This window comes from Alternaria arborescens (assembly GCF_004154835.1).
Source record: "Alternaria arborescens strain FERA 675 chromosome Unknown contig_8, whole genome shotgun sequence".
Taxonomy (NCBI): Eukaryota; Fungi; Ascomycota; class Dothideomycetes; order Pleosporales; family Pleosporaceae; genus Alternaria; species Alternaria arborescens.
In genome coordinates, this window is record NW_021167863.1 from 796,953 (window position 1) to 812,002 (window position 15,050).

Genomic DNA, 15,050 nt, shown 5'->3' on the forward strand with positions numbered 1-15,050 from the left:
CCGCTACGATGTTGGCTAGCCCATCCAGTATTGAAGTACGCGATACACCTGTTAAGTTCACGATCGCTTATGTCATTCGCTTTTAATATTGGCGCCGATCCCGAATAGATGTTTATCTTTCTCTGGCACTCGTGTAGGTCATTACTACGAAAATTTATTCCAAGATCCGTCCCGAATCAATCCTATTGCTCCTGGTATTCTACAATGCTTACATCCAGCTCTAGACAAGCCGCAGCATCGCAACGAATCGGAAAAAGAATGTCTTCAAGTAGACAGCAGTTGGGCAAATCCCACATACCATCAGAAGGAGTTCCTATCTCCTCGATCTCGCAAAGAAGTGAATCAAATCCAATTCCTTCGAAGGGACGTTGACGATGTTCTGAAACGACACCCTGCAGATCTTCCTTCCACAAGCCCCGCTGCAAGAACCCTAATAGCATGCCCGAACATGCCTCCGAACACCCCTCCTTGCCTTGGTACAGCTCTCTAATAAGTTTACGTACACCACTCAGAAGCTTTTCAATAGCGGCACACCGCATGCCATCAAGCTTGTGTACTATGTGAGTCAGCAGGCTCTCACCAAGCAGATAGATAGCTTACCTTGCCCTCCTGGAGGAAAGGGTAGATCCAGAAATTGTATGGGATAGCAAGCTTTCCTTGTCGCAATTAATGCCAAGTGGTTAAAAGTCTCCATATCTTGGAGTTTCACACTCAAGAACATCCAGAGTACAAGCTCCTTACTGTAGGTTATCGGCAGCGGTTGCCACTTCAGTTGATTCAACCACTCCGTTGTGAATAGTCCCAAGACACCCTCCATCTGGTAATAGTCTGCGATAACGTAGAGCCAAGCGAACGAAGCGAGGCTGACCTTTTTCGGTATGGCTTGAAGTTGGACATGGGCGACATTGAGCACCACTGCAAATGCTTCTGGGTTCCACCCTTGTGCTTGGACATGATACAGATCATCCTCGAAAACTGGAACTGTCTCGCCATAGCTGAATTTGAACATGTTTTGAAAGTAAGGTGATACGATGCGCATTTGCCGCGATGACACCAGATACCGAGTTTTGGGCAATTCTCGCTCTAGCGGCGCAAATTCGCTATTGTTGGCTGTCTCAGTCGCTTCAGCTGCTGCCTGGGCGATCGTTTCCATCAATAACTCCTTGTCCTCTTTCCACTCCAACAGTGCCGTGTTCGGGTCCTTCAATATGATGAGCATGTCGCCGTTCGGATCGATCTTTATGAGCTCTGATTCCTCAGTCATCCTGGCTGAAGCGTGTGCGAAGTCAATCGCGATCAAAGGCAGTAGTCGTGGGAAATACAGAAGCAGGATCAGTAGGAGAGCGAAAAGACAACAGAGCAATAGTGAGAGAGGCGCGTTTATTTGCCAAGTCCGTTAGGTGAAAATCGAATCTCCTAGAGGCTGATTGCGCACTTGTTGCGGTTAGCATGAAGCGATGGAAGTGACAAAGCGACATGGGCAGTTGCATAGACACGGATGGACCTACGGATACGTTTGGAGACAAGGTTCTTGATAGATTAGTTTTCTGAAAGAATCGTTTGGCCTACAACTAGCAACGCAAACCAAGGACAAGAAACCAGTTGAACGCATGCAAGGCAGAAGAAGTAATAGAGTAACAGTTGTACGTGATGCACCGACTGTGAATTGCGGCAGCTGATCTCACCCCGCCTGGAGGTCTGTGGAAGATAAAGATATATACATGAATTGGGTGAGAGGAATGTGGATGACGTTACGACATCTCATAATCCATGATGTTTCTAACGCACAAGAGCAGTAGGCGTGGGCCTGACCCTGGTCTCCAGGGTGCAAGGCTTGCTGCTAGCCTTAACGCCCGCAGCACCTCCATGGCCGAAAGCTTCAGAGGGCTTGGAAGGGTAGTGGAAGCCGGCTGTAGGACGGGGGTAACCGTGAGCAGGCCACATACCGGAAGGCCTGGGGCGACCCCAGCCAAAGCTACCATCTGGACGGCTACCATGGAACCAGTCTGGACGGCCAGCACCAGTGGGGCGCGCGATACCGGAGGGGCGCATACCACTGCCAGTGGGGTAGGTGGCTGAGCCTGTACCGATAGGGTAGGGGGGAGCATCTGCCGAAAGAGTGGCGTCAAGGGGTACGCGAGTGCTCTGGGTCTTGCCTTCGGTGCATGTTGTTGAAGCTGCGGATTGAGTCGGTTCGGCGGTGGGAGTCACCGCGGGTTGGGAAGGTTCAACGATAGGAGTAGCTGCTGGCCGAGATGGTTCGACGATAGGAGTAGCCTCTGGGTATTCAGGATAAGCTGTAGGCTCGGCGGTAGGCTCAGCGACCAAAGAGCTGGGGGTGCTGGAGTACACTGGCTCAAGGGACAGAAGAGGTATCTTAGCACTTTCGGTAAAAGCAGGTGCAACAGAGGCAATGAAAGACTCAGAAGCCGGAATGAAAATTGACAGCAAGGGCGCGGGGAGGTCGTTGTCGGGAAGGAAGCCTGATGGAATGGCCTCAAGCGCAGACGTGATGACAGAGACGATGGGAGCTATGGGGAGCAGGGACTCGATCGGGTTTGGTGCGGGCGTTGGAGCATACTCAGCAGGTGTTTCAACGGCTGGGGTTTGTTCGGTAGACTCGGCAACTTCGTTTACAGGAGCTGATTCTTTGACAGCCGCAGAGGTAGCGACGGGAGCCTTGGATGAAGGAGCTGGTGTCTTTGAGGCAGCTGGGGCTGAGGCAGCTGGGGCAGAAGAAGCAGGTGCAGCAGACTCGTTGCCACTCAGGCCCATGCATGCGAAGCTGATAGCCTCTACATTTGCGGGGCTACGCACTGGTGCGTCAAGTGTCCAGTCCATGTCAACGTAAGGCCAGCATACCCGACCATCAGCCATGGTAACCATGTCTCCGGCAACGTAGACGTCCATGGACTTGACTGGCTCGCCAACCTTCTTGCCGTCCTTGACGAGCTGGAAGTAAGAGCCAGTAAAGGCACCCTTGCAGCCCATGGCAATGAACTCGCACGTAGGCTCAGCGATCTCCTCCCAGGTGACGAGAGCGCTGGTGCCATCAAAGGCAGCAACGTGAGCGTTCTGGCAGTCAGCAGAACCTGTGGTGATCCAGTTGACTTGTGAGTCACCATCGGGGCCGAGTTCAGAGGTAGCTTGCTCGCCAACAATGGTCTTCTTGTCTGAGAAGGTAGCGATGGCAACGTTGCGGTTGACTGTGCGGTTCTCGGAGTTAGTGTAGCCTGCACCCATCCACTCGTTCTCGGTCAGATCCTTAGCGCCACGCGAAACCCAGGAGAAGATGTAGGAGTCGCTGTCGATGAAGCGTGCAAGACCACTGTAGGATCCGGACATGCCACCCATAGCCTCATTTCCAGCACCATTCTGGACATTTTCGTTGGAGACCTTAACACCGCTCTTGTCCATTCCAGTACCTCCAGTGTTAAGCCAAATGGCACCCTGGTCCTCGGAACAGATGCTGGGAAACGGAACAGAATCAGCGGCCTCGAATGCGATACCAGTGTTGTGTGAGCATCCCCAGCTTGAACTAGCACCCTGGATCTGCTCGAGCGTGCCGTTCTCGCTAACGTATTGGATGGCGTCACCGAAATGACCCTTGGCATCGCCAGAGTACGCAGTGACGACGAAGTAAGCACCGTACATGCCAGTGGCCTCAGAGAAAGCAAGGTCTCCATTCATGTCCGGGGACGCCAGTGCGCCCATACCGCCAACGTTGTCAGGGCCGCCCAAAAACGTCTTGAAGGTCTGCTCGCCAGCAGTGTAGCGGTACAAGACAGCCACTGGGGTACTATCAGGCGGCGCGTTGGTGGTGCCCGACGGCATGGCTTCGTTAGTGAGTAAAGCGAAACCGTCATTGTGAGCAACTAAGCCACCAGCTTCCTTTCCACCAGTGACGGTCACTGCATCGCCTATAGCCGCAAAGGTAGCAGGGTCGACTTTCTGGATATGTACGTCCGTCTCGGAAGCGTCTAGGTACGCAAGGTATGCTGACTTGCCATCTGGCGAGACAGCAAAGGGAGTGCGGCGATGGTGAGGGAGTCCAGTCCAGTACGCTTCTTTGATCGGATTGAAGGGTGCAGAAAGCTTCAAACTTCCGACGTGGGTCTTCAAGTTGTTTTCGGCAAGCTGAGCAAAGGCTGTGCCCGCAAGCAGGGAGAAAAAGAAAGTTGAACGCATCATGATGCGAACGGACGAGTAGATAAGCGAGTGACGAAATGAATGAACGACCAGCGAACAAGGTCAGTGTCAGTGAGTGACAGAAAAACGAAAGGAATCGATTCAAAAATCGTAGAAGCGGTAAGGGTCATCGTCATGTTGGAGTCGCTCTCCTATATACCAAGCGCGCCACGAAACAAGCTATTTCTGCCTGGGTCTGAGGCCTGGACCAAGGATATTGCACCGACGGAGAATCATCTCGGGGACATTTTCAATGCGCCCCAGTGCGGGGACAATGAGCCTATACCAAGACCAGCTGTGTACTGCGAGTGGTGGGATAGCTGAGGCGCGGACCGTAAGCTTCGTAGCGTAATTGCGGACGTTTCGGATTGTTTCGTCCAAGACCGCGCTAGTGGAAAATCATCGCGCCAACACGTGACGACATCGGGTACGGGATAATCTAGAACGCCATCTCATCATTATGCGAACTCACGCGACTCAATCGTACATCATCTCATCTATAGTGCTTTACGTAGGTCAGCATACATTGAAGTGCCACCTTAATCTTGCGTTGCCCGTCGCTGTATACTAATCAACATATCCTCCCAAAATCCTACTCCACCTTTGACGACAAACCTGCCTTTCCGACCTTTATCCATGTCAATCTTGAACGTCCTAAGAAATTGCAGTGGCGCCTTGTACAGCTCCATAAGTGCGATATCTTTTCCGAGGCAAACTCTTGCGCCGTAACCAAAGGCCATGTTGTACTTGTTGTAGTCTTTTGCTTTCTCGTCGCTCTCGAGCCAGCGTTCTGGCCGAAACTCGCAGGCATCGGCACCGTAGATCTTCTCGTCACGGTGCACGAGCCACGGATTGCAAGTTATTTCTGTCCCTGGTGGAGCATATCGACCGTGCAGATGCATGCCCGATGGCCCAACAAGACGAGGGAAGATGTTGGGGGCAGAGGGGCACAAACTGTAGATGTGAGTATGGGGACAACTAAAGAGAAGGGACAATAACCTACCGCATGCTTTCCTTGACACAGGCGACATAGTATGGGCAATGTTCTAGCACTTCGTCGTACTGTGGTGTAGAACTCAAGTTTCCCTCACGAGTGACGCGATCAACCTCTCTCATCAACTTCGTGTACACTTGAGCGTCAGAGGTAATGTATGCAATCATCGCTTGGAACGCAGTGCCTGTGGTATCAGCACCTGCAAGCAGCACCAGAAGGATCTCAGCTTTGATGTAATCCAAATCTAGTGGCGCACCATCTTCCGTCCTTGCATCGAGGAACGTCTGTAACAGATCGACTCGCTCGATTTTACCGGCCTCAACATCTTCAAGTCGCTGTGCAATGAGCTTATCACGAAAGCGCATGAGCGTGCCGATGCCAGAGTCATCCTCCGGTTTCGCGACGAGGTATCTCTCACCAAGCCATGTACCTTTTGCCCACTGTGTAAAGGGCCAAAGTCGAGCCATAAGACCGAAGGGAAGTAAGCCATCATGGAAGCCTTTAATCAGACCATCAATGTCCGAGCCGCTTTCTATAAAGCCGATAGGTGCGCCAAAGCCAATTTCGGATATGATGTCGTATGCCATGTACACTGCCTACACATCAAAGTATCAGTGCTCCCTATTCTCGTCACGTAATCAGGATGAAGCATACCCAAGGCGCAAAGTCAAATTTCTTGCCATTACTGAAGAGTTCTTCCAGTCTATCGATCCATTGCTGAATGCGGTCATCTACCAGGCCTTCCATTTTTTTGACGTTGCTGAAGCTGTAGGGGCCAGCAGCAATCTTGCGAAAATGCGCATGATGCTTATGCTCACGCATGTTAAATAGGCTCTCAGTCTTCCCGAAGCTGCCGGTGATATAGTGGTTTGACTTGTTCGATTGACGATTATATACCTCAGGTAACTTGGTTGCGTCGGAAACCAAGAGGAGGGTAGGCGTAATTCGAAGCACTGGACCATATTTGCGGTGTAGAGCAAGTTCGGGCTCGCATTCGTCGGCTTTAATATTGTGGTAAGCGATCCATAGACGCGTTACGCTGGCCCAGAAAGGACCAGGAAAGTGTCGTAGCGGATGGAAGAACCGGTAGTAAGTTATCTGGTAAAAGATTTGGACAGTAATATATGCTACGAGTGCTAGCGCGATATTGACGAGTGTAACATACGAAAGGAGTCTCGAACTATAGTCTTGTATAGACATGATGAAAGAATCGGGAGCATATGAGGAGACTGTATGTGTTCTGTGAGAGATGCCAGTGCCAGCAGGAAGTATGTTGGCCAAGTATCCACTGCTCGGTGGGGATCGTCAAGTACCCATGCTCCCAACAACACTGATACGTCACCCGGAGAACCACCACCAGGCTGTTCTTAGTAATTCACATATATTGTTTCCCTAAGATCACACTTCTCGTCCAACTACACCCAAATAGCGTGGCGGGGTAGCGGACACTAGAATGAATGTCGCGGGTAACCTGCGCAGGTACGGGGATCGTTTTCCGGTCCACATAAAAGAGGCAGAGTGGGGTCGGGTATATGTGTTTCCCATCACGAGATAATCACGTTCAGAGCTCTGGTAGTATACAGGGATAATTTGCTGCTTGTTACTTCGCCAACCCACTCTGCGCTAGAAAGAGCGACTTCGTCTCTCAATGTTGATCATCTCATAATGACGATAGTTTCCGGCGGTAATGCTCACTTCGATGAACTGGATTCAAGAATCCGGTGTCTCAGTTTTTGAGGGCGAATGTCGAGTTTTGTGGTGACGCAGCAAGACACATGACGCTCGTGCGGAAAGATGCTTTGCCAAGCACGTTAGCACCGAGCAAGCCTAGCGCAAGAGCTCCTGTACGCGAGTCGCGGCGCTTCCAGCCGCCGGAGGGGGGACGCGCCAGGACACGAACATCACCCGTCCGACCCATCCTTCAGCCTTTTGATTCCATCGCCCTTCCGTGCCAAGCTTACAGCAATATTACCTAGTGCTGTTTTATTGTAGCTGGCGCTAGCTGCTGATACAGGGGCGGAGACGTCAATGGCCTACAAACCATTGATGCCTACCTAGGTATTCACAGTCGACTGATAAGGACGACGACGATTAAGTCCTCAGCCTACTCCGAACGCTATACGATACAACCAATCAATGTACCTTCCTCCTAATGCGAATCAAGCGGATAAAGTGATGTGATACGGGGAGAGGGCGATACGGTTGACCTGCTTGGACATCTCTACTCATCCCCGTTGAATAAGGGCAGTTTGCTTCTCTGAAAGTATGTACTACCTTGTTGCACAGGCTCAACTGGAGGGGCATATGCCAGCATAGAGCGAATGGCACTGATGTGAGTTCTAACGAAGATCGTCGTCTCCCAGTTTGTGTCCCTTCCAACAAGCTCGCCAGAAAATATATCGGTATCACTTGCAACTCCACTGCAACATTGTTTCGAAAAGCCAATCGTTATTACGATTGCCGCGTTCGATACACACAATCACCTCCTCCCATGTCCGAACCGCTACCTTCCGTTGAAATTTCTGTTTACTGCTTGTGGCGCCATGGTACACATCTTTTTCTTTTTTCAAATGCCTACTGCGTCAATACCTGCGCATGCATGCATCCTATAGTCGCTAGCAATTGCGGCTTCATCCTCAGCCGTGCCTTTTGCAAATGGATTAGTGCTAACTGGAACGCCGGATAAACAGTTTGACCGGTCAGGCATTACCCGAAAAAACGGGCTAGACCCTTTTAGCATCTCATCTTGAGTTGGTGTTGCTCCTTATAATGGTGAAGTCACGATCGCTAGCGACTATGCTTCGCTTGAGACAGTCTGTTGTCGAAGGTCTCAGATGCTGAAAACTGTCACTTGCGTCACGTCACAAAATACCACCTACGTCAATACCGACTCACCATGTTCTCTTCTCAGTTCTTTTATCTGAAATGAGGGGATGCTGGTTACTCTTGGCCCGCGCGACGAGCTCTGCATGACAAGGTTGAGAATTGAGGTGTTTTTAAGTGCTCCAGCATAGAAAGCAAATGGCTTCAAACTCATTCACGGTGAACAAGGTACCGGCATACCGACAAAGGATGCACCCTGGTGTATACAAACTGTCGCCCAGGATGTATCACCCTGCTCAAGTACTCTGGAAGATTTGATTTCAGGTGAGCTTCGAGTGCTCATGACATGCAAGACTACAGGCGAGTAGACACATTTGGTTCCTGTATACGACGACACAGCCCGAAAGCCATCGCGGCGGAGTCATTCAATCACACCATCATGGCGTATATTGTGCGAAATTGGGGGGCCAGCTACATTCATTGGCAAGGGTGCATGCACGTCGCATGTTGATGGCCGCAAACGGCTCGATCGAATCCTATATTCGCTTTCCCATGGTCTACCACCCACTTTCGGTGTGTAAATCTACATCCATTGGAGCTTAGCTTTGACGTCAGCATCTTTACGTTAGGCTGAACACATCAACTTAAGTAGAGCAAGATGCCCTGGTCGATGGGGTGCAAATCTGACCTGTACTGCTACAAAATTCTGAGACTCGTCTGCATCAGCTGCAATTTTTCAATTTGCTTTCCCTCAATCTCTACACTTCACTCCTCTTGGAAGTACCACCCTCCCGCTGTAGATACTATGCCTTTGTCGACTTTTCAGGGGCTGTTGCTATCCCTTCTGCTCTTAGCAAACGTGGCTATCGCTGGCCGCTACAGTTTCATCATCAAGGAAGTGCGCGTTGAGGAGGTCCGTGGCAGGAGCGATGATGACCTGCTTCTAGCTATCGCCTCAACGACGGGCAATAATACTATCAAAAACTCCTGGCTAGTGGGCAAGGTCCATGCAGGTGGTATTGTTAAGCCAAACGACACCGTCAAGTTCACACAGGAAATTGACGTTCCTGCCACTGCTTCAAATTTGTCCGTAGCCATTGGCGGCTTGAACATGGTTGATGCAGATGAGCAGTTAGCTTTCAGTATGCATCCAGCCAATGTACGTTATGTCACTACTAATGCTTCACCAGGTTTTGTCGAAGGCATAGTCGCCATCGCTGGGGCAATTCCAGGACCACAAGCCCTGCCAGCGAAACTGCTCAGCATTATGTTTGGAGCGACCGGAAAATTCTTCAACTGCACTGGTCCAGTCATAATCGGTAACGCCGTGTATACTTTAGACCAATTGAACGATCTCGAGCAGAACCAGGAGGTATGCGAGACCAAGTCATTTGGATACGAAGTTCCGTTTGGTTGCAGCCTCACCTCTGAGAATTCAAGCTACACCATTGATTACTGCCTCGAGCGACTGGATGCCAAGTCTGCGGCAGCAAACAGCTCACCAGGTCTGGTTCCTCTGTTTACCAGCTTTGCGGTTGCCATCATCTACAGTGGCTTATGAACGCTCAGTTGGGGTACGGAACCAAACGCTACAGCTTGAAGCCTGCTGAGCTGATAGCCGGCTCACTGTCCAGGGCCGTAGCTTCTACAAGGGAGTGGAGAATAATCGCGGACGAGGTGTCGTCTTAGAGGTGTTGGACATTCCATCTTAGCTCTATAGTTTTCTTTTGAAGAAGTCCATCGTCCCTATGGGTTATGAAGAATACACGGTCACTACAATGAAACACTATAAGTCTGGTATCATATGAAGTCAGCCGGCGTTGGGCATATACTGCACATCATACGTGATACTTCCGTTAATCTAGCCACGTCGTAGTAACTCTCCTGGCCTGTGCAAACCCCTGTGAAGGTATACACTACCCCTCCAGAAAACCATTCTTTCTATACCCTACAGCAACCATTCTCCAAATCCTAACCGTCTTATACGTTACACCCATAAGCTTCTCGTCGCCCAATCCACAAAAAGCATTCACCGCCAACCCCTCTTCATTCTTGAGCACATCCTCCGGCGTCTCCTCGACACTCTGCTTATCCATCGTGAAAAATCATACACGTACCGCGTTTGCGACCCCAAGCCGCAGGATAACCAGTCGTATCGAAATTGAAGCCAAACTTCCAAGGCGGCATGGTATTGGGGCTTTTTCCAGACGGAACGGATGTCATGCAGAGAGTGAGGGTCAGGGAATCCTTCACTACTTCCTCCAGCATAAGGCCTAGTCTCTTCTTCTTTTGCGTCCGCAAATTTGTGTTCTTCAGCATCATTAGTAGTCCCTTGGCCGGTGGGCCGCCGAGGAGGTACAGGCTCAGACGCATCGACAGACGCAACATGAGGCTCCCACGGCCTCCTCCAAGTTTGGGCGTTACCAAAAGAGCCCCAGATCCCCATTTCGTCATCGTACTTCTTAGCTTTTTTTGGGGTCGATAAGTACTTCGTAAGCAGTTTTGCCTGCTCGAAGACGGGCTTCGGCTAAAGTACGTTGAAAAGGGTCCAAATGCTTGATCTTGTCTGGGTGGTTCGCCAGTAAGATGGCACGGTATGCAGCTTCTATATCATCAGTGGAGGCTGCACGGCTGATGCCAAGTATCGAGTAGTGGGTTTCGATAGGCATGGTGGCTGATATAGCGCTGATTAGTTGACTTTCGTTGCGGTTGGAAGGGCAGATATGAGAGAAGAGAATGGTCGAAAGGCCGGGTAAATCAAGCGCAGAAGAAATCAGATGAAGGTTTCAAGATGATTTGCTTCACATTTTACTGGGTAGGTATACGCCGATGCATTCACTACGTTAAGTATGAATTTTGCCGTATGTAACGATGGAAACGTCAGATAGCCAACGTTCACTGGAGGCAGCATAACCCCTCTTCCAGCCCAGATAGCAATGCGCATGACAGAGGAACAAGAATATCTTTCATGGTGTATGACAGTCCTCAAAAACCTACGCACATTGCTTTTGAGTTCATATGGCGCTCTGGAAAGCGATCTACGCGCCTCTTAGCCCAGACCTTATGGAATCCTTGCCTTGCGTTGCGCCTCTGAGTACTATATACGCGTCTTAGGGAGACACTGTATGGTAGAACTGCTGGAGATGTCATGTTTTTGGGAATGCTAACTAAGTCTGTGCAGGATCATCGACCGATAGTCCCGCATAGGACAAGATTGTTCTACACCGTTAGATCCGGCATATCTTTGACAAGAACGTTGGAGGCTACGCCATCCCGAGTAGTATTATTGGGATCATCCAGTCCCTGAGCATCGCGTTTGTGCTCCGCAATCCAGGCTTCAATGCCATCCAGGGCTTTGATAGGGTCGCCTCGACAGCCTTGGAGGTAGTTCTGCACCTGCGCTGGGGAGAAGATATCATTCGGCATCCTATCCGAAAACTCTGTTGCCCATTGCTCAACCTGTTCCATGGTAAAAGCCGAGTCACGAGCGAGAGCAGATCGTCCAATCAAGCGTTTGAAAATACTCTTCCCAGCGCTAGCGTCCATGTTTCCGAAGTAGACTTTCTTGTCAATGCGACCAGGACGTGTCAAAGCCTCATCCAAAGTATCAGGGGCATTAGAGGTCATTATCAAAAGTCTACCTTCTTGAGAAGCATTTCCATCAATGGCGTTCAACAAACCGCTCAGTGTAACTGTATTGTTTCGGCGGGCAGTACGACTACGTTTCGAAGCTGGCGGTGGAGGCCCCATAGCACCCGAAGAACTATGAATCTCATCGATGGCTGCCTGCGCATGCTGAAGTGCTTCCGTTCGATCATCTGAAGGTCCTTGTTCGCGACCGATACCAGCAGAGTCGATGTCTTCCAACACGACTACACACTTACGTGGAAGACCTAGAAACAGGCGGTGAAGTGTTCCATCGCTGATGCTACCGGTTGACAAGTTGATGTGGTAGATGTCACAGCTGAGATGGCCTGCCAATGCAGCACTGAACGAGCTCTTGCCGGTGCCTGGTGGGCCATGAAAGAGGTAACCTCGCCGGTATGGGATGCCACAGTCGGCGAAGAATGAACGCGACTCATCGCTGTAGTAGTATTCTGCGTCTCTTACTAGATCCGATTTGACTTTTTCATCCATGTCAATGGTGTCGAGCCTTCGAATGGCCTTGGAGACTGACTGCCAGCCGTTCCCGTAAGGGTCCGTGCGATCACCCGCAAAATACACTGTCGTAGTACCCGTAAGGTTCTTGATTCTGAAGTCGTGACAAAGCCTAGTAAAATCCCGAAGCGGCTTGAGGCTCCATCCAAGGGTCATGACGGTGAGTGAATTCTGGAGCTGACCGCTGTCGTCGAGTATGTTACCCGTCATACCACTGTTATTTCGGTAACCAAATCCACCTCGACGAGAGAATACATACGGGCGAGGTATCCAACCCAACATAAAGCCAACCCAGAATAGTCGTGTACCAATCGGTGGAAGGCATAGGACTTCTTCGTCAGCTTTGTCCGCTGCAGCCCCAGGGTTGCGAGCAACCATCATACGACGATGGAAATCATCGTTCGGGTCTTGCAAACCTCCTGTGACTAGCATAGCACTCCTTGTATGGCTGTTCAGTATTACCTCCGCCCCCATCCAGGCCAGAACTTCTCTAGCTACTGGATCGGTCTCGGGTATGGTGACTTGAACAGTGAAAGCCCATATGAAGAGGCCTTTCAAATGCTTGTACACAGGTTGCGCAGCTTGGTAGAGGCCGACAAGAGCGAGTATCTTTTCAAGATCGCCAACGCCGCTTGGCTTAAGTCGATATAGTAAACGCTGAATGACTTCCAAGATAGGAAACTGACCCGTCGCAGAACGTTTGAGATGGCGCGGTATCAATCCGGGGGTATCCAAAGGCTCGGGCCAGAGCTGACTAGCCTTCCCTGGTGAAAACGTGAGGTCGGTTGATGGTTCCGACATGGAGGCTGCCATTCGAGGCTGTGGATGCTTTCCAAGTAGTGGATGTAGCGAAGTTTAACAATGGCAGCTGCATGCGTGAAGATTTATCCAGGATATGAACAAAAGAATAATCTCCAGCTCTTGAGGGCCCTGGCACGTGTATGAGGCGCCTGACGGTGGCAGTGCTAAATCACGATCGGTGACATGACATGCGAACAAGAAAAGTCAGATAGAGCAGGAACGATGGAAGGCGCTGAAGGATTCAGCCACACTAGCAGCGGCGCAGTCCCCAAATCGATAGCGCGGACATTCCGAGGTTGGAGCTGAGGCTGAACGGCAGACGCTTTGCACGAGCCCAGATGGGGCAAGAGAACTTGTGGTCCGCGGGCAAGAGCGCGAACAGTCTAAGCTTAATTGGGATAGGTGGGCTGTTTATGGCTGTACGTCATAGGCTAAACTACACCAACAGAAGTGCTACGCGTTTTTTACGAACGTCTTACTCTTCGTCTTTACTCTCAATCGTCAAATCTATTCGTGTCTTTGAATTACAACAAAGTTTCCTCCTTTAGTCATACCGAAAATCTAGCTTTGAATCACAATGCCTCCTAAAGCAAACACTTCAGATCTTCATGTTGCGAAGCTCTTCTCGGTCAAGGACTATGTGTGCGTAGTGACTGGAGGCGGCTCTGGTATTGGCCTTATGGCTGCTCAAGCACTCGCCGCAAACGGTGCGAAAGTACGTCTGTTATTCTTGTGACTGAGCGCCTCTAACATCTAGCAGGTATACATTACCAGTCGACGCCAAGAGGGTAAGGCCGATTCTTGACCCCTTCAATCAGACGAATGATTTTGCTGATTGTTATTAGCTCTTGATACCGCAGCAAAGTCACACAGCCCGGATCAAGGCGGCCAGATCATACCACTTGCACCTTGCGATGTGACTAAGAAGGACGATTTGGAGCGCATGTATCAGGAGCTGGCGTCCAAGGAGAAATACATCAACCTTCTTATTGCAGCAGCCGGTATCTCAGGCGAGAAGGGTATCCCAGACGCCGACGATGCTACTGATATGAAGAAGAAGCTATTCGACAACGAGACATTCGAGGGCTGGGCTGAGACTTACAACACCGATGTCACGGCCGTATACTTCACCACTGTCGCCCTTCTGCCGCTCCTCCAAGCTGGAACCGAGAGCCACGGCCACCTCTCCGCCTCCGTCATCGTTATCTCTTCCATGTCAGGAATCATGAAGAATGCACAGGGCCACTTCAGCTACAACGCTGCCAAGGTCAGTTCTATAAGGGTCGATGATTGAAGGAAGATGCTGACACGTAGTTTTTGTAGGGCGGAACCGTTCACCTGAGCAAGCTCATGTCGGCTGAGTTCCAACAGCTTCGCATTAGGGTGAACAGCATTGCCCCTGGCTACTTCCCCTCGGAGATGACGGCAAAAGAGAGTGATGAGAACCAGAAGAGCGACCTGCCAGACGAGAAGATCCAGGAGAAGGGCCATGTCCCACATGGACGTGCGGGAAGCGATGCGGAGATGGCACAGGCCGTCATCTTCCTCACCAAGAACTCATACGTCAACGGCCAGATTTTGACCGTGGACGGTGGTGTGCTCAACGTTGTGAGCTCATAGAAGGAGAACGGTGGAATGGGATATAAGAGGGGTGATTAAAAGTAGTTTGATGACAAGAACAATGATACCACTATACCTGAATGTCTCATCTTGACTCGCGCACCGGCATTTCCTTTTCGGTAGAGTTTCCACAAGCTGACGGAAGCCGTTTCCCCACATTCCCCGCGATAGGCATGGTTCTTGATTGCGATAGTGGTAGCGATAGTGGTAGCGATAGCCAGCTGTGACGCATGGTGCCTCTAATGCTGACGACCCGTGTGTAGACGGGAGAGGAGATGGTGTATGCAAGGGGCTAGCGCACGTGAAGACGCGCAAGTCTTTGAGACTGTTGCGTCTTTGTGACGAGATTTGCCGTTGAGAAAAACAAAGACTGGACGACGCGTCGCGTGGGCTGCATGTACATGTTCACAATTTGGGACCGGGAATTGTACTCATCGGGTGCAGGATGGGCAGGATGGTGAGTGGA

The 15,050-nt window shown here is 50.7% G+C and overlaps 6 protein-coding genes across 6 annotated transcripts; 2 read left to right on the forward strand and 4 right to left on the reverse strand.

Moving 5' to 3' along the window:
• Positions 1–182: 182 nt before the first annotated feature.
• On the reverse strand, positions 183–1,264 carry AA0111_g4502 (hypothetical protein; the record flags this gene model as incomplete). The annotated part of the gene is made up of 2 exons (XM_028650513.1): positions 183–556; positions 601–1,264. 2 exons carry the CDS (start codon positions 1,262–1,264, stop codon positions 183–185), a joined length of 1,038 nt encoding a protein of 345 aa, XP_028508200.1.
• Positions 1,265–1,779: 515 nt separating this feature from the next.
• Positions 1,780–4,191, reverse strand: AA0111_g4503 (hypothetical protein; the record flags this gene model as incomplete). The annotated part of the gene is made up of 1 exon (XM_028650514.1): positions 1,780–4,191. One exon carries the CDS (start codon positions 4,189–4,191, stop codon positions 1,780–1,782), a length of 2,412 nt encoding a protein of 803 aa, XP_028507787.1.
• A 536-nt stretch (positions 4,192–4,727) lies between these two features.
• AA0111_g4504 (hypothetical protein) lies at positions 4,728–6,382 on the reverse strand (the record flags this gene model as incomplete). Its single annotated transcript, XM_028650515.1, has 3 exons — positions 4,728–5,142; positions 5,192–5,778; positions 5,837–6,382. The coding sequence occupies 3 exons, from the start codon at positions 6,380–6,382 to the stop codon at positions 4,728–4,730; spliced, it is 1,548 nt and encodes a 515-aa protein (XP_028508205.1).
• A 2,428-nt stretch (positions 6,383–8,810) lies between these two features.
• On the forward strand, positions 8,811–9,566 carry AA0111_g4505 (hypothetical protein; the record flags this gene model as incomplete). The annotated part of the gene is made up of 2 exons (XM_028650516.1): positions 8,811–9,147; positions 9,196–9,566. 2 exons carry the CDS (start codon positions 8,811–8,813, stop codon positions 9,564–9,566), a joined length of 708 nt encoding a protein of 235 aa, XP_028508204.1.
• A 1,658-nt stretch (positions 9,567–11,224) lies between these two features.
• AA0111_g4506 (hypothetical protein) lies at positions 11,225–12,964 on the reverse strand (the record flags this gene model as incomplete). Its single annotated transcript, XM_028650517.1, has 1 exon — positions 11,225–12,964. The coding sequence occupies one exon, from the start codon at positions 12,962–12,964 to the stop codon at positions 11,225–11,227; it is 1,740 nt and encodes a 579-aa protein (XP_028508203.1).
• Positions 12,965–13,541: 577 nt separating this feature from the next.
• On the forward strand, positions 13,542–14,584 carry AA0111_g4507 (hypothetical protein; the record flags this gene model as incomplete). The annotated part of the gene is made up of 4 exons (XM_028650518.1): positions 13,542–13,679; positions 13,725–13,752; positions 13,810–14,231; positions 14,288–14,584. 4 exons carry the CDS (start codon positions 13,542–13,544, stop codon positions 14,582–14,584), a joined length of 885 nt encoding a protein of 294 aa, XP_028508202.1.
• Positions 14,585–15,050: the final 466 nt, after the last annotated feature.